Raw genomic sequence first — 19,473 nt, forward strand, 5'->3', positions numbered from 1 at the left:
AGGTCTCAGAAATAAATGAGGCTCTCAAGACAAGGAACAGCTCAATAATAATATAATGGATCTTTGCCCTTGAAGCCATGAAGTTAAGCCTCCATCTTCTACTGTAATAAAGTTTACTGTGTCAGAGTACGGTTGTTTAGGACAAAATGAATTAGGACTCATGAACACGGGCGTACTCTGGTATATATAGACTATATAGCCCCATGTAAGGCTGTAATGTGTATGTCAGCAGCTACATGAAGCATCTTTCTACCTTCTGCAATGGCTTGTACTGAAACACAGCTTAAAATGAAGTCTTACAGAGGGCCTACAGGGAACAAGAAGAAACATGGAGCGAAACTGATAGCAGTTTTCATGTGGCCTATTGCCATGTATAAATGACTAGTATTGATTTTTCTTTAGGTGATAATAAAAGGGTTGTTCCATGTGAGAAATGTATGGCATATCGCTAGAATATGCTCAAAAAAGAAAAAGTAGCAGCACTTCTGAATCTATAGCAAAAAGTCTCTATGGTGGTGGGGCCCGCAGTGTTGGATACCAGCCTGTAGCATCCCCAAATCATCCAGAATAAATCAAAAATAAAACTGCAGCACTCGCTGGTCTTCAATTCATGCTGGTTTATTCACCAAAAATTGCGACGTTTCGACCTCTCGGTCTTTCTCAAGCCTTGCTGCAGTTTTATTTTAGATTTAGTCGGGATATCACTAGAATATGTCATAAATGTCAGATAGGAGCGGGTCCCACCTCTGACACTCGCTTCCATCTCCAAAACAAGGCCCTGAAGTTAAAGGAGAGCATACTGCACATGTGGAGAGGGCACGCCGAGCAGCATTCTCAGCTATTTTCTCAAGCACCATAGTAGTAAACAGAGACCGCTCCTTGCAAGTGTGGACACCACTATGGGACTTCCCAAAAAATAGCTGACCCAGCACTTTACTATTTTCCTATAAGTCCGATAGCGGTAAATAAAGAGTGGTTGTGCATGTGTCTTATGCCCTCCCTTCACTTTGAGACCCCCATGACATGTTCTAGCGATATCCCAGATAAGAATACCCCTTTAGGCCTCATGCACACGACCGTTGTGTGCATCCGTGGCCGTTGTGCCGTTTTCCGTTTTTTTTTCGCGGACCCATTGACTTTCAATGGGTCCGTGGAAAAATCGGAAAATGCACCGTTTTGCAGCCGAGGCCATGATCCGTGTATCATGTCCGTCAAAAAAATATGACCTGTCCTATTTTTTTGACGGACAACGGTTCACGGACCCATTCAAGTCAATGGGTCCGTGAAAGAACACGGATGCACACAAGATTGGCATCCGTGTCCGTGATCCGTGGCCGTAGGTTGCTTTCATACAGACGGATCCGAAGATCCGTCTGCATAAAAGCTTTTTCTGATCTAAGTTTTCACTTCGTGAAAACTCATTTCCGACAGTATATTCTAACACAGAAGCGTTCCCATGGTGATGGGGACGCTTCTAGTTAGAATACACTGCAAACTTTGTACAAGACTGCCCCCTGCTGCCTGGCAGCACCCGATCTCTTACAGGGGGATATGATAGCACAATTAACCCCTTTTAGGTGCCGCACCTAAAGGGGTTAATTGTACTATCATATTCCCCTGTAAGAGATCAGGGCTGCCAGGCAGCAGGGGGCAGACCCCCCCCCTCCCCAGTTTGAATATCGTTGGTGGCACAGTGTGCCCCCACCATCGCCCCCCCTCCCTCCCTCTATTGTATTAAATCGTTGGTGGCACAGTGTGCCAACCACCATCGGCCCCCCTCCCTCCCTCTATTGTATTAAATCGTTGGTGGCACAGTGTGCCAACCACCATCGCCCCCCCCCTCCCTCTATAGCAGTAACATTGGTGGCAGTGTGCTGTCTCCCATCCCCCCCCCCCCCCCCCCATCATTGGTGGCAGCGGAGTTCCGATCGGAGTCCCAGTTTAATAGCTGGGGCTCCGATCGGTAACCATGGCAACCAGGAAGCTACTGCAGCCCTGGTTGCCATGGTTACTTAGCAATAGTACAACAGTAGAAGATTCATACTTACCTGCTTGCTGCTGCGATGTCTGAACGGCCGGGAGCTACTCCTACTGGTAAGTGACAGTTCTTTAGCAATGCGCCGCACAGACCTTTCACTTACCAGTAGGAGGAGCTCCCGGCCGGACACAGACATCGCAGCAGCAAGCAGGTAACTATGAGTCTTCTACTGTTGTACTCCGCTGCCACCAATGATGGGGGGGGGGGGGAAATGGGAGACCGCACACTGCCACCAATGTTACTGCTATAGAGGGAGCGGGGGGGGGGGGGCGATGGTGGTTGGCACACTGTGCCACCAACGATTTAATACAATAGAGGGAGGGAGGGGGGCCGATGGTGGTTGGCACACTGTGCCACCAACGATTTAATACAATAGAGGGAGGGAGGGGGGGCGATGGTGGGGGCACACTGTGCCACCAACGATATTCAAACTGGGGAGGGGGGGGGGCTGCCCCCTGCTGCCTGGCAGCCCTGATCTCTTACAGGGGAATATGATAGTACAATTAACCCCTTTAGGTGCCGCACCTGAAGGGGTTAATTGTGCTATCATATCCCCCTGTAAGAGATCGGGTGCTGCCAGGCAGCAGGGGGCAGTCTTGTACAAAGTTTGTAGTGTATTCTAACCTGAAGCGTCCCCATCACCATGGGAACGCCTCTGTATTAGAATATACTGTCGGATCTGAGGTTCACGAAGTAGCTCATATCCGACAGTATATTCTAACATAGAGGCGTTCCCATGGTGATGGGGACGCTTCAAGTTAAAATATACCATCGGATTGGAGAAAACTCCAATCCGATGGTATAAAAGAACTCCAGACTTTACATTGAAAGTCAATGGGGACGGATCAGTTTGAAATGGCACCATATTGTGTCAACATCAAACGGATCCGTCCCCATTGACTTGCATTGTAATTCAGGACGGATCCGTTTGGCTCCGCACGGCCAGGCGGACACCAAAACGACTTTTTTTTCATGTCCGTGGATCCTCCAAAAATCAAGGAAGACCCACGGACGAAAAAACGGTCACGGATCACGGACCCACGGACCCCGTTTTTGCGGACCGTGAAAAAAAACGGTCGTGTGCATGAGGCCTTAGTCTAGGATTTCAAATCTTAGTTATCAGACAAGCGAGATTGCTGAACTGCAGTCTTTTCCATAGATAAGGAAGTTAACCAAGTTGTAGACGCCAATCGATATTGTAACTAGTGGAGTACGCAGAATGCAGACTGCCATGCCTGCTTGTTTCTCTGCTTTGTTTTAGCTGTACAGCCAATGTGATATCACTAAAGATTGGTAGCCATTTTCAATAACTTGGGTGGTGCAGCATGGATTGCGGTGCTGGGGGTCTGGATTGTGCCGACATCTGCATAGAGTGTGCCTGTTCTTCCTGTTTTTATATGCATTTCCTCCAGTCTGGTTTCTTCCAACACTTCAAGCCTGCCCTGTTAAATGGCTTAACCACTTCAGCCCCGCTAGCTGAAACCCCCTTCATGACCAGAGCACTTTTTACACTTCGGCACTACACTCCTTTCACCGTTTATCGCTCGGTCATGCAACTTACCACCCAAATGAATTTTACCTCCTTTTCTTCTCACTAATAGAGCTTTCATTTGGTGGTATTTTATTGCTGCTGACATTTTTACTTTTTTTGTTATTAATCAAAATGTAACGATTTTTTTGCAAAAAAATGACATTTTTCACTTTCAGCTGTAAAATTTAGCAAAAAAAACGACATCCATATATAAATTTTTCGCCAAATTTATTGTTCTACATGTCTTTGATAAAAAAAAAATGTTTGGGCAAAAAAAAAAATGGTTTGGGTAAAAGTTATAGCGTTTACACACTATGGTACAAAAATGTGAATTTCCGCTTTTTGAAACGGCTCTGATTTTCTGAGCACCTGTCATGATTCCTGAGGATCTACAATGCCCAGACAGTAGAAAACCCCCACAAATGACCCCATTTCGGAAAGTAGACACCCTAAGGTATTCGCTGATGGGCATAGCGAGTTCATAGAACTTTTTATTTTTTGTCACAAGTTAGCGGAAAATGATGATTTTTCATTTTTTTTCTTTTTTCCTTACAAAGTCTCATATTCCACTAACTTGCGACTAACTTGCCCCTCACGGAATACCTTGGGGTGTCTTCTTTCCAAAATGGGGTCACTTGTGGCGTAGTTATACTGCCCTGGCAATTTAGGGGCCCAAATGTGTAAGAAGTACCTTGCAATCAAAATGTGTAAAAAATGGCCTGCGAAATCCGAAAGGTGCACTTTGGAATATGTGCCCCTTTGCCCACCTTGGCAGCAAAAAAGTGTCACACATCTGGTATCGCCGTACTCAGGAGAAGTTGGGGAATGTGTTTTGGGGTGTCATTTTACATATACCCATGCTGGGTGAGAAAAATATCTTGGTCAAATGCCAACTTTGTATAAAAAAATGGGCAAAGTTGTCTTTTGCCAAGATATTTCTCTCACCCAGCATGGGTATATGTAAAATGACACCCCAAAACACATTCCCCAACTTCTCCTGAGTACGGCGATACCAGATGTGTGACACTTTTTTGCTGCCAAGGTGGGCAAAGGTGCCCAAATTCCTTTTAGGAGGGCATTTTTAGACATTTGGATCCCAGACTTCTTCTCACACTTTCGGGCCCCTAAAAAGCCAGGGCAGTATAAATACCCCACATGTGACCCCACTTTGGAAAGAAGACACCCCAAGGTATTCAATGAGGGGCCTGGCGAGTTCATAGAAATTTTTTTTTTTTTGCATAAGTTAGCGGAAATTGATTTTTTTGTTTTTTTCTCACAAAGTCTCACTTTCCGCTAACTTAGGACAAAAATTTCAATCTTTCATGGACTCAATATGCCCCTCACGGAATACCTTGGGGTGTCTTCTTTCCGAAATGGGGTCACATGTGGGGTATTTATACTGCCCTGGCTTTTTAGGGGCCCTAAAGCGTGAGAAGAAGTCTGGAATATAAATGTCTAAAAATGTTTACGCATTTGGATTCCGTGAGGGGTATGGTGAGTTCATGTCAGATTTTATTTTTTGACACAAGTTAGTGGAATATGAGACTTTGTAAGAAAAAACAAAAACAAACAAAAAATTTCCGCTAACTTGGGCCAAAAAAATGTCTGAATGGAGCCTTACAGGGGGAGTGATCAATGACAGGGGGGTGATCAATGACAGGGGGTGATCACCCATATAGACTCCCTGATCACCCCCCTGTAAGGCTCCATTCAGACGTCCGTATGATTTTTACGGATCCATGGATACATGGATCGGATCCGCAAAACACATGCGGACGTCTGAATGGAGCCTTACAGGGGGGTGATCAATGACAGGGGGGTGATCAGGGAGTCTATATGGGGTGATCAACCCCCTGTCATTGATCACCCCCCTGTAAGGCTCCATTCAGACGTCCGCATGTGTTTTGCGGATCCGATCCATGTATCAGTGGATCCGTAAAAATCATGCGGACGTCTGAATGGAGCCTTACAGGGGGGTGATCAATGACAGAGGGGTGATCAGGGAATCTATATGGGTGATCACCCGCCTGTCATTGATCACCCCCCTGTAAGGCTCCATTCAGAGGTCCGCATGTGTTTTGCGGATCCGATCCATGTATCAGTGGATCCGTAAAAATCATGCGGACGTCTGAATGGAGCCTTACAGGGGGGTGATCAATGACAGAGGGGTGATCAGGGAATCTATATGGGTGATCACCCGCCTGTCATTGATCACCCCCCTGTAAGGCTCCATTCAGAGGTCCGCATGTGTTTTGCGGATCCGATCCATGTATCAGTGGATCCGTAAAAATCATGCGGATGTCTGAATGGAGCCTTACAGGGGGGTGATCAATGACAGACAGAGGGGTGATCAATGACAGGGAAGTGATCAGGAAGTCTATATGCGTGATCACCCACTTGTCATTGATCACCCCCCTGTAAGGCTCCATTCAGACGTCCGTATGCGTTTTGCGGATCCGATCCATGTATCAGTGGATCCGTAAAAATCATGCGGATGTCTGAATGGAGCCTTACAGGGGGGTGATCAATGACAGAGGGGTGATCAATGACAGGGAAGTGATCAGGAAGTCTATATGCGTGATCACCCACTTGTCATTGATCACCCCCCTGTAAGGCTCCATTCAGACGTCCGTATGCGTTTTGCGGATCCGATCCATGTATCAGTGGATCCGTAAAAATCATACGGACGTCTGAACGGAGCCTGACAGGGGGGTGATCAATGACAGGGGGGTGATCAATGACAGGGGGGTGATCAGGGAGTTTATATGGGGGTAATCATGGGTGATCAGGGGTTTATAAGGGGTTAATAAGTGACGGGGGGGGGGGGGGGGTGAGTGTGGTGTTTGGTGCGACTGTACTGAGCTACCTGAATCCTCTGGTGGTCGATCCTAACAAAAGGGACCACCAGAGGACCAGGTAGCAGGTATATTAGACGCTGTTATCAAAACAGCGTCTAATATACCTGTTAGGGGTTAAAAAAATCAGATCTCCAGCCTGCCAGCTGTGAGCGCGCGCGCCTGTGTGAGCGCGTTCACAGGAAATCCCGGCCCTCGCGAGATGACGCATATATGCGTGACTCTGCGCAGGGCTGCCACCTCCGGACCGCACATCTGCGTTAGGCGGTCCGGAGGTGGTTAAAGAGGACCTGTCACCTCCCATGACTTTTCTAAGTAACTACTTGCGTTTCCCATGTAATAACCATTTTGGATTATATTTTCATACACCTTGTGTTGTTCCTCTATTATTCCTGCTGTTTATAAATGGATCACCAGCAGTCTGCTATTAGGGTACATGCACACGTTCAGGATTCACGTGCGGAGCATCCGCACTTAAATCCGCAGGTGTTCGCAGGCAAATCTGTGCGGTCAATCCGCATCAATTGGTGCAGATTTGCGTGTGGATTTGGTGAGGATTTTCCGCATGCGGATTTCACTAAGTGAATGAAGAAAATCCGGTCAGGAAAAATAAAATAAATTGACATGCTGCGAATTTTAAAATCCGCACCGCAGGTCAAAATCAGCGCAGAAATAATCTGCATCGTGTGCACTGAGAATTTCAAATTCTCATAGAATAAAATGTACATGACCTACAGTGCGGATTTTCCGCACGCAAATCCGCTCGCAATCCTGATCGTGTGCATTTAGCCTTAAGGTCCATCTGGGTGTTACCTGTAGAGGTATAAACCTGTACAGTCTGACACTATTCAAACATAACTGCCAGTGTCAGACTGTGCAGGGCAATCCCTCTACAGGTAACACCCAGATAGACCTTTAGCGCAGACTGCTGGCAATTCATTCATAAACTACTAGACGGAAAAACAGAGGAACAACACAAGGTATATGAAAATATGTTCCAAAATGGTTATTACATGGGGAATGCAAGTACACGTAGTTACTAAAACAGACAAGTCAGGAGAAGTGACAGGTCCCTCTTTCATGTGAAATTTGCCCTAGTGAGTGCATCTGAGACAGGGAAATTAGATTGTGACCCCCACTGTGGACAGAGACTATTGGCTGCAGAATATTTTGCTGCTATATGAGTGTCACTATATATACTGGTATGGAGAGGGATCAATCAGGAAGGAGAGACCGGCAGGGACCCTGGGAGAGCAATGGAAGTCCGGTGAAGTGATCTTTGCATCCTGTACGTATCGCCCAGATAACCCCTTTAAATGTCTATTAAAGATATTGACCTATTATAGTTCAGAACATTTTCAGTGAGATTTTATAAAAAAGAAATAGAGCAGCAAAACTTACCAAGTGATCCCAATGTGACCAGGATGGTTAAAATCCACACAAGTACTCTAGAGATATACCTGATGATAACCATCAAAATCATTGAAAGCACTGCAAAGAAAATGAGAGACTGCAATGAATAGATTTTACAGCTTGCTTCATTTTAATTTTATTTTCAAAATCTGAGGTATGTACTGTGTAAGAGCAAGAGGCTGATTTAACATATTGGCCTGTGTAAAGCATTACTGAGCTAGATGATACACATTCTATCACTTAAAGGGGTTCTCCTCTCATTTAACCTAATCGGTATTCGGTAATGACCTGTGGAAAGAAGATCTTTTACACACTCTTGCTTTGGCAATGCTGCCATCTCTGCTGCACTCGCACACGCTGCAGGCTCTTCCGCCCAGGTCCTGACTGGATGTGCATAGTAGTTAAAGCAGCTAAGAAGCGGTCATATCTGGTCGGGCCCTGAGGGGCAGGTAAGTATGTGTAAAAGATCTTCCTTCCACAGGTCATTACTGGATACCGATTAGGTTAAGTGACCGGATAACCCATTTAAGTTTTTACACCCGTTTTAGAAGTGCTATAAAATGCAGTGTAATCTGCAGGCAGCATGTTATAGAGCAGTAGGAGCTGAGTAGATTGGTGTATAGTCCTGTGGTAGTGTAACTTGTAATCTCTGCCTTTTCTGAGCTCAGTGGCCAAGTGGGCGGCCTTATAAGTCACTTGCAACCTTCCCTGCATAAGAGTGCAATTACTGACAAGCCCACCCACTTGGGTAACAGTTCAGAAAGAGCAGAGATTTAAGGGTATGTTCACATGGACAAAATCCACTGCAGAAAAATCTGCAGCAGAATTGATAGCTAAGGCCTCTTTCACACTTGCGTTGTCCGGATCCGGCGTGTACTCCACTTGCCGGAATTACACGCCGAATCCGGAAAAACGCAAGTGTACTGAAAGCATTTGGATAGTAGGAGCGGGGGAGCGGTATACTTACAGTCCGTGCGGCTCCCGGGGCGCTCCAGAATGACGTCAGAGCGCCCCATGCGCATGGATGACGTGCCATGCGATCACGTCATCCATGTGCGTGGGGCGCCCTGACGTCACTCTGGAGCGCCCCGGGAGCCGCACGGACTGTAAGTATACTGCTCCCCGCTCCCCACTACACTTTACCATGGCTGCCAGGACTTTAGCGTCCCGGCAGCCATGGTAACCACTCTAAAAAAGCTAAACGTCGGATCCGGCAATGCGCCGAAACGACGTTTAGCTTAAGGCCGGATCCGGATCAATGCCTTTTCAATGGGCATTCATTCCGGATCCGGCCTTGCGTCAAGTCAAGTCTTCAGGATTTTTGGCCGGAGCAAAAAGCGCAGCATGCTGCGGTATTTTCTCCGGCCAAAAAACGTTCTGTTCCGGAACTGAAGACATCCTGATGCATCCTGAACGTATTTCACTCCATTCAGAATGCATTGGGATAATCCTGATCAGGATTCTTCCGGCATAGAGCCCCGACTACGGAACTCTATGCCGGAAGACAAGAACGCAAGTGTGAAAGAGCCCTAAAACAGGTCATTTTTAGGTGCCAGATTTGTAATTTGGTTGTGGTTTTTAAAGAGAGTTTTTAGTGAGGTTTTTCTTCTTCCCCACAATCCTTTCTGCTTCAAAGAGGTAATGTCACTTCTCAAGCATTTTTCAAATCAGCTGCTGAAAAAAAAATAATAATAATAAAAAAAAAAAAATCTACCATGTGTACAAAGTGTGCACATGCTCAAATGTTTAGACTTACGTCAATGAGAGGCTGTTAATGGGATTTTGGAAGTGGATTACGTAGTGGAAAATGCCTATTTTCTGCCCCTAAATCAGTGGCAGATTTTGCCCATAGCCGAAATGTATAAATTACAAGTTTTAGGCCTCATGCACACGACCGTTGTGTGCATCCGTGGCCGTTGTGCCGTTTTCAGTTTTTTTTCGCGGACCCATTGACTTTCAATGGGTCCGTGGAAAAATCGTAAAATGCACCGTTTTGCAGCCGAGACCGTGATCCGTGTATCCTGTCCGTCAAAAAAATATGACCTGTCCTATTTTTTTGACGGACAACGGTTCACGGACCCAATGTATTAAAACAATAGAGGGAGGAAGGGGAGGGGCGGCGCACACTGCCACTAATGTTAATGCAATAGAGGGAGGGGGCGCACACTGTGCCACCAATGCCATTATTACAATAGAGAGAGGGAGGGGGGGGTGGGGGCGCACACTGGCCACCAATGCTATTATTACAATAGAGGGGGGGGGGGGGGGGGCGGGGGGGACAGAAAAAATACTGTCGTGTGCATGAGGCCTTACTGAATCATTTCTCATAAATCTATACAATCTGCTCCGCTCCTCTTGCTCTTTAACATGCTGCCTGCAGATTGCACTGTACTTCATGGAGACAGGTTCTCTTTAGGCTTCAGGCACATGACTGTGTCCTATCTGTATATCGACTCAATTTCTATGGGGACTAAATTAATGCAGATAGCACACGGATGTCATCCGTGCGGCCGTTCCGTAAGTTATAGAACGTGTCCTACTCAAAGTCCGTTTTGCAGACAAGAATAGGAATGTCTATTAGGTAAATGCGGCATGCACACAACTGTTATCTGTATTTAGCCATGCCTGTAGCCTTAACTAAAGGAACCGGACCCAGTCATTTAACCCTTCAGATGCCGCAATCAAGGCATCTGTGGCGTTAGGCAGAGGGAAGCGGTTCCCTTGGAACCGAAGCAGAGTTTGGATCCAAGTTTTAAAGTTTTCTTTAACCCTTTCATGACCAAGGGTCATTGATGCCCCAGTGTCCAGGTCAAAATTTACAAATCTGACAAGCGTCACTTTATGTGGTAATAGCTTTGGAACACTTTTACTTATCCATGCCATTCTGAGATTGTTTTCTCTTGACACATTGTACTTCATGATAGTCATATATTTGAGTCAATATATTTCACCTTTATTTATGAAAAAATCCCAAATTTACCAACAATTTGGAAAAATTCACAATTTTCCAAATTTCAATTTCTCTGCTTCTAAAACAGAAAGTCATACCCAATAAAATATTTATTACTTAACATTCCCCATATGTCTACTTTATGTTGGCATCATTTTTGAAATGTCATTTTATTATTTTAGGACGTTAGAAGGCTTAGAAGTTTAGAAGCAATTCTTACAATTTTTAAGAAAATTTCCAAAACCCACTTTTTAAGGACCAGTTCAGGTCTGAAGTCACTTTGTGGGGCTTACATAGTGGAAACCCCCCATAAATGACCCCATTGTAGAAACTACACCCCTCAAGTTACTCAAAACTGATTTTACAAACTTTGTTAACCCTTTAGGCGTTCCACAAGAATTAAAGGAAAATGGAGATGAAATGCAGCGCTTGGATTAAAGAGCTGCCAGAACGTATATATACGTGGTAGCTGCACGGGGTATGTGCAGCTATCACGTATATATACAGATTGCGGTCGGGAAGGGGTTAAATAACACCGAAGTTATTCAATGAAGTCTTGTGAGACTTCGCAAATAACTAACTTCACCTCATCGGAGGCCGTACATTTTAATGCTGTATGGAGATGGATCTCCGTACAGCATTAATCCGAAATTTTTAATGAAGCAACTTTGGATCTATGATCTGAAGCTTTCTTCGCTCATCACTAATTTAATGGTATGTTCCTCTTAGTAAATCTACCTCAGTTTTTAGTGGTGTTTTTGCCATAAATTTCATGAGTTTTTAGCAAGCAATCTAAGGTGGCTTTTCTCATGAGTTTTTCCTGACAAAGAGAGGTCTATGGTAAAACAAACAAAAAACACCATACCTCCAAGCTGCATTTTGAAAAAAGATACCATCTAGGGCGTGCTAAGATTTCATGTGCATAGGCAGCAAGGTCCCAGGACTAGCATTTTCCATTTTAAACAGTTATCATATGCCATTAGGACCTCTAGGGATTTCAGTTGTGCAAGGGGAAATTTTACAGCTTTTCTTTCTTGCAAACTGCTGTGAAATGTAATTATTATAACTGAAAATTTATATTTTAATAAACTTAAAAGGATTTATCCAATAGTGGAAATACCCCGCAACAATGCCCAGGCCCCTCCTATAGACGATACTTACCCACTTACCCAGCTCCCAGCTCCCGCGTCCCTCTGGATCACTGCACGGCCACCGCTGCATCTCCCTGTCGCACGGATCAAAAGAAGCCACGACAGTGACCAGCCTCCCTAGTGGCACCATGCTAGAGAGGCTGGTCATCGTCACAGCCTGCCATTTGCTGCTCCCCCCCCCCCCCCCCCCGTATGTTTTGATGCTACAGTTGCCATGCAGGGATCCAGAGGGAAGCGGGTACAGGGTTCAGGTAAGTATTGTCTAAGAGAGGGACCTGGGCATTGTGGGGGGTATTTGCACTATTCTATAACCCTTTAAAGGGGTTTAGTTTTATATATATATATATATATATATATATATATATATATATATTATTATTATTTTTTTTCATTACAGCATTATATTAAAGCATGTGTATTACAGCACGGAGTCTTGAGGGATCAGTATGAAACTACTCTAAAGTAAAACTGCTCAGAGAATTGCTCCATCTATGCAGATGGTCTCTCTGAAAATCGCTAACCATCAGCAGTACTATTTTGCTGGAAATTGCAGAGGCAAGCTTGGCTGGCTTGATGTAGAGACGTGCGGTACGGCAAGAGAATGCTTATCAGTATTACAGATGACAACGTGTCAGCAGAGTGCTATAGGTGGCCTGTTGCATGAAGCATTGCTACCTTCTGCCAACTACAGTATTGATTTTATCTCACAGCTTTGCCTGGAATAATCGGAAATGCTCAATGCTGAGAGTATACAAACATGAAAATAAATGCAAGAAGTATTCAGAATGTACACAATGCCATTACATTACACAAGTCAGAATAACAGGAACACAATAGCATCCAGAGATTGCACCTAAATCATCTAAATATTCTGAATTTCTGCACACCAAGTATCATGCATTAAAAACACAGTATTGGTTACAAAAATTACAGAAGTAGTCAAAACACTAGTGACACAAATACCGTTATTAAAGCAAACTCCATTTACAAAACAAATAACATCACATTAAGGCTACTTTCACACTTGCGTTTTTCTTTTCCGGCGCTGAGTTCCGTCCTAGGGGCTCAAATCCGGAAAAGAACTGATCAGTTTTATCCCCATGCATTCTGAATGGAGAGAAATCCGTTTAGGATGCATCAGGATGTCTTCAGTTCTGTCTTTTTGACTGATCAGGCTTTTCAGAAAACCGTAGCAGGTTGTATTTTTACCTCCGGCCTTTTTTATCCTATCAAGGAGCCTAATTAGCATAATTAAAGCCTCGGATTGAATAAAAAAACTAAATATATATAAACTGTTGCAAACAGTTGGATAGGGAGGTCGCTCATGATAGGATAAAAAAAGCCCCCTCCTCTTTGAGAAGGTTTTCTATAAGATTTTGAGAGTGTGTCAGAATTTTTTCCTATTCATCCAGAAGAACATTTGTGAAGTCAAATTTGGAAGCGTACAATTGTCCAAAATGTCTTGGTATGCAGAAGCATCAAGATTTCCCTTCACTGGAACTAAGGCCAGACCCTGAAAAACAACTCTATAGCATCATCCCTCCTCCACCAAACTTTACAGTTGGCAGTCATGCAGATAACGTTCTCCTGGAATTTGCCAAACCCAGACTCACCCATCAGATTGCCCAATAATTCCTCACTCCAGAGTCCAGTGGCGGTGTGTTTTACACCACTCCATCCAACACATGGCATTGTGGTGGTAATTTAAGGCTTGCATATAGCTGCTCAGCCATGGAAACCCATACCATGAAGCACCTGGCACAGAGTCAGCAAAGCTTTGGCGACTTCAGACTCATTCACACATAAGTGTTCAAATCCGTGAAAAGGTGGTCAGTGATGCCTCCGTGAAGATGTCCGTGAGGGTCCCACGTGTCCCTTTTTTTGCTGTCCATGTGTCATCCGTGTTTCATTGACACTGTGCAGCTGATAATTTTCAAAGCATCTCTTCCTAATGATTGGTGAAACACGGATTAGAACATGTTTCTGTGGTAAAACACTGATGTGTGAATACACACATTAAAATGAATCTGTATGTGTGCTGTCCGTGGAGAACACGTACATACACCACAAGTAGGTGGAACACTGATGTGTGAATGAGGCTTTATTCTCTACGATCCTCAGCGCTCTGTGACTATATGTGGCCTGCTGCAGAGTTGCTGTGAATCCTAAATGCTTCCACTTTGTATTAGTATTGCTCACAGTTGAAGGTAGAATATCTAGGAGGGGAGAAATGTCATGAACTGACTTGTTGCAGTAGTGGCATCCCATTTACAGTCCCTCGCTGGAATTCCGTGAGCACTTTTAACCACTTAAACCCCGCTAGCTGAAACCCCCTTAATGACCAGGCCACTTTTTACACTTCTGCACTACACTACTTTCACCGTTTATTGCTCGGTCATGCAACTTACCACCCAAATGAATTTTACCTCCTTTTCTTCTCACTAATAGAGCTTTCATTTGGTGGTATTTCATTGCTGCTGACATTTTTACTTTTTTTGTTATTAATCAAAATTTAACGATTTTTTTGCAAAAAAATGACATTTTTCACTTTGTTGTAAAATTTAGCAAAAAAAACCGACATCCATATATACATTTTTTGCTAAATTTATTGTTCTACATGTCTTTGATAAAAAAAAAATAATGTTTGGGTAAAAAAAAAAAATGGTTTGGGTAAAAGTTATAGCGTTTACAAACTATGGTACAAAAATATGAATTTCCGCTTTTTGAAGCAGCTCTGACTTTCTGAGCACCTGTCATGTTTCCTGAGGTTCAACAATGCCCAGACAGTACAAACACCCCACAAATGACCCCATTTCGGAAAGTAGACACCCTAAGGTATTCGCTGATGGGCATAGTGAGTTCATAGAATTTTTTATTTTTTGTCACAAGTTAGCGGAAAATGATGATTTTTTCTTTTTTTCTTACAAAGTCTCATATTCCACTAACTTGTGACAAAAAATAAAAACTTCCATGAACTCACTATGCCCATCACAAAATACCTTGGGTGTCTTCTTTCCAAAATGGGGTCACTTGTGGGGTAGTTATACTGCCCTGGCATTCTAGGGGCCCAGATGTGTGAGAATAAGTTTGCAATCAAAATCTGTAAAAAAATGACCGGTGAAATCCGAAAGGTGCACTTTGGAATGTGTGCCCCTTTGCCCACCTAGGCTGCAAAAAAGTGTCACACATCTGGTATCGCCGTACTCAGGAGAAGTTGGGGAATGTGTTTTGGGGTGTCATTTTACATATACCCATGCTGGGTGAGATAAATATATTGGTCAAATGCCAACTTTGTATAAAACAAAATGGGCAAAGTTGTCTTTTGCCAAGATATTTCTCTCACCCAGCATGGGTATATGTAAAATGACACCCCAAAACACATTCCCCCAACTTCTCCTGAGTACGGCGATACCAGATGTGTGACACTTTTTTGCAGCCAAGGTGGGCAAAGGGGCACACATTCCAGAGAGCACCTTTCGGATTTCACAGGCCATTTTTTTTACACGTTTTGATTGCAAACTACTTACCACACATTTGGGCCCCTAGAATGCCAGGGCAGTATAACTACGCCACAAGTGACCCCATTTTGGAAAGAAGACACCCCAAGGTATTCCGTGAGGGGCATGGCGAGTTCCTAGAATTTTTTATTTTTTGTCACAAGTTAGCGGAAAATGATGATTTTTTTTTTTCTTACAAAGTCTCATATTCCACTAACTTGTGACAAAAAATAAAAACTTCCATGAACTCACTATGCCCATCACAGAATACCTTGGGGTGTCTTCTTTCCAAAATGGGGTCCCTTGTGGGGTAGTTATACTGCCCTGGCATTCTAGGGGCCCTAATGTGTGAGAACAAGTTTGCAATCAAAATCTGTAAAAAATGACCGGTGAAATCCGAAAGGTGCTCTTTGGAATGTGTGCCCCTTTGCCCACCTAGGCTGCAAAAAAGTGTCACACATCTGGTATCGCCGTACTCGGGAGAAGTTGGGGAATGTGTTTTGGGGTGTCATTTTACATATAACCATGCTGGGTGAGAGAAATATCTTGGCAAAAGACAACTTTTCCAATTTTTTTTATACAAAGTTGGCATTTGACCAAGATATTTTTCTCACCCAGCATGGGTATATGTAAAATGACACCCCAAAACACATTCCCCAACTTCTCCTGAGTACGGCGATACCACATGTGTGACACTTTTTTGCAGACTAGATGCGCAAAGCGGCCCAAATTCCTTTTAGGAGGGCATTTTTAGACATTTGGATCCCAGACTTCTTCTCACGCTTTAGGGCCCCTAAAAAGCCAGGGCAGTATAAATACCCCACATGTGACCCCACTTTGGAAAGAAGACACCCCAAGGTATTCAATGAGGGGCATGGCGAGTTCATAGAATTATTATTTTTTTGCATAAGTTAGCGGAAATTGTTTTTTTTGTTTTTTCTCACAAAGTCTCACTTTCCGCTAACTTGGGACAAAAATTTCAATCTTTCATGGACTCAATATGCTCCTCACGGAATACCTTGGGGTGTCTTCTTTCCGAAATGGGGTCACATGTGGGGTATTTATACTGCCCTGGCATTTTAGGGGCCCTAAAGCGTGAGAAGAAGTCTGGAATATAAATGTCTAAAAAATTTACGCATTTGGATTCCGTGAGGGGTATGGTGAGTTCATGTGAGATTTTTTTTTTTTGACACAAGTTAGTGGAATATGAGACTTTGTAATAAAAAACAAAACAAACAAAAAAAATATATATTTCCGCTAACTTGGGGCAAAAAAATGTCTGAATGGAGCCTTAAAGGGGGGTGATCAATGACAGGGGGGTGATCACCCATATAGACTCCCTGATCACCCCCCTGTCATTGATCACCCCCCTGTAAGGCTCCATTCAGACGTCCGTATGATTTTTACGGATCCATGGATAGGATCCGCAAAACACATACGGACGTCTGAATGGAGCCTTACAGGGGGGTGATCAATGACAGGGGGGTGATCAGGAAGTCTATATGCGTGATCACCCCCTTGTCATTGATTACCCCCTGTAAGGCTCCATTCAGACGTCTGTATGTGTTTTGCGGATCCGATCCATGTATCCGTGGATCCGTAAAAATCATACGGACGTCTAAATGGAGCCTTACAGGGGGGTGATCAATGACAGGGAAGTGATCAGGGAGTCTGTATGGGGTGATCAGTGGTTCATAAAGGGTTAATAAGTGACAGGGGGGGGGGGTGTAGTGTAGTGTAGTGGTGTTTGGTGCTACTTTACTGAGCTGCCTGTGTCCTCTGGTGGTCGATCCAAACAAAAGGGACCACCAGAGGACCAGGTAGCAGGTATATTAGACGCTGTTATCAAAACAGCGTCTAATATACCTGTTAGGGGTTAAAAAAAAAAAAAAATCACATCTCTAGCCTGCCAGCGAGCGATCGCCGCTGGCAGGGTGGAGATCCACTCGCTTACCTTCCGTTCCTGTGAGCGCGCGCCTGTGTGCGCGCGTTCACAGGAAATCTCGGCTATCGCGGGAGGACGCGTATATGCGTCCACCCAGAAGAGCAGGGCCGCCGCCAGGACACAATCCTGCGTACGGCGGTCCTGTAGCGGTTAAAGTGCCAGCAAAGTGAGGCGTGCTGATGGGAGTGTCTCCCACTTGGAGGACCTGACATGTCAATGCATTCAATGGACAACTGTTTGAGCTGTCAAGCAGGTAAAATGTTTTCTGGGCTGTCCTTTGTTGTATTCACGGTAATTAGGGGGCATTTACAGGCATATGATTATTAGACAGTCAATTAATGTATGTAAGCTTTGTGAGCATGGCCCATTCACACTTGTTTTACTTGTTGACCTGTTTGTTGCTATGTAATGTATGATTTTTATGAATCAAGGCTATGTTCATGTCACATCCTCCCAGCATACATGCTACAGAGTTTCCTTTAGACTTGCATTTGGCCATTATACATCAATATAGTGGAGAAAGCTCCAGTAGACAATAGTACCATACAATGGTATCCAGTAAAAAATAAAATAAAATTCACAATGGGGACCTACGCCACTGTATGGTACTGTCAGAGGCATCCATTTAACATATACACAGTCAAGTCACATTCTTATGAACACCAGCTAATATCTGCAGCAGCACGGACAGCAGCTAGACAGGTTCAGAGAGACTCAATAAGGTCCTGGTAAGTTGTCACCACAGCTGCTGGAGGGTACATAAGGGAGAATCCATAGAGCGAACACAATGATCAAGGAGGTCCCACAGATGCTCAGTTGGGTTCATGTCTGGAGAATTAGGGGGGCCAGGGTAGTACTTGGGAGTCTTGCTCTTCCAACCAATGTCAGACATATTATACCCAAATCAGTTGACATGGATGAGTGGACACAGAGAATGCCACAAAAACATTTCCCAGACCATAACGCTGCCACCACCAGCTTGCGTTATTTCAGCAATGGTTGCAGGGTGCTTGCTCTCTGACACTTTTCATCTGACACATCAACGTCCATCTTTTCGATGAAGCAAAAAATTTGACTCATGGGAGAAGGTCCAACTTTACCAGTCAGCAGAGATCCAATTCTCATATTGCCGCGAAAATTGAAGCCTTTTCTGCTGATGCATCTTTGTTAGCAGAAGTGCAGTGACCTTCCGTCTGCTTCAGAGCACCATAATCAGTAGGGTTTGCTGAAGCATTGTTTTAGCCACGTCTAGCTCCTTGGTTCACTTTAGTGGTGAGCTGCTCCACTGCAGAGTGTCGGTCTACCCTTAAACACCTTCATAGCCAACGTTCACCTCACATCATTGGCACATGATGCTCTGCATTTTCCATGTTGCTTATTCGCAGTGGTACCATTTGTCGATACATGATACACTTTCACCACAGCAGGACATGAACAGTTCACAAACTGAGCAGTTTCATAAATACTGCCACCCTTGGTCCGAAAGCCAATAATTATCCTTTTCAACTCCCCTTTTTCCTGAGACAGCAATGAGGGATATCTGTGCAGACAGCTTATGGCACACCTTATATACCCACCAAGCCAGCTCACGACACGCAACTTTTTTCACAAGCTATGCGTTGCCAAGGTCGAAAATAGTAAGTGGTCAAAATAATGCGACTCGACTGAATGTCCTGTTAAACAGATGTCATATACGTGATGTGAACAGATCTTATTCTAAATAGTTTTTTTACCCAAAGTCTGAAGTGACAGATTCAAAACACAGTATTAACTTATTTTATAGTGCTTATATCACTTAGCCTTAAGTAGTTTTAGAAGCTAATATTGCAGGGAAATTGCAAGACATGACAACTGCTCATCGCAACACTGAACATTTAGGCTTCTTCAATTTTCTATGCAGAATTTCTTGTGTCTGACATCCCACCTAGTGAAAGTGTGGGGATGTTTTTAAGTAGCACGTGGCAGAAGACCACCAAGTCCTCCTCAGGCAACGGGGTCAGGGCACCACTGCTACCTTGCAACCCTACAGCTAAGCTACTGCACTAGAAAAACTAGCGTATTCAATAACCACTTACAGTACAACTTAAATGGCA

General features: G+C 44.2%; 1 protein-coding gene across 1 annotated transcript in view; it reads right to left on the minus strand.

Annotated features, from left to right (window-relative positions):
* LOC122929472 (choline transporter-like protein 1) overlaps positions 1-19,473 on the minus strand; it is a 179,468-nt gene that overhangs the window by 53,591 nt on the left and 106,404 nt on the right. Inside the window, exon 7 of the mRNA XM_044283063.1 lies at positions 7,826-7,915. Coding sequence (XP_044138998.1) covers positions 7,826-7,915 — 90 coding nt within the window. The remainder of the gene's footprint in view (positions 1-7,825; positions 7,916-19,473) is intronic.

Source organism: Bufo gargarizans, chromosome 2 (genome assembly GCF_014858855.1).
Source record: "Bufo gargarizans isolate SCDJY-AF-19 chromosome 2, ASM1485885v1, whole genome shotgun sequence".
Taxonomy (NCBI): domain Eukaryota; kingdom Metazoa; phylum Chordata; class Amphibia; order Anura; family Bufonidae; genus Bufo; species Bufo gargarizans.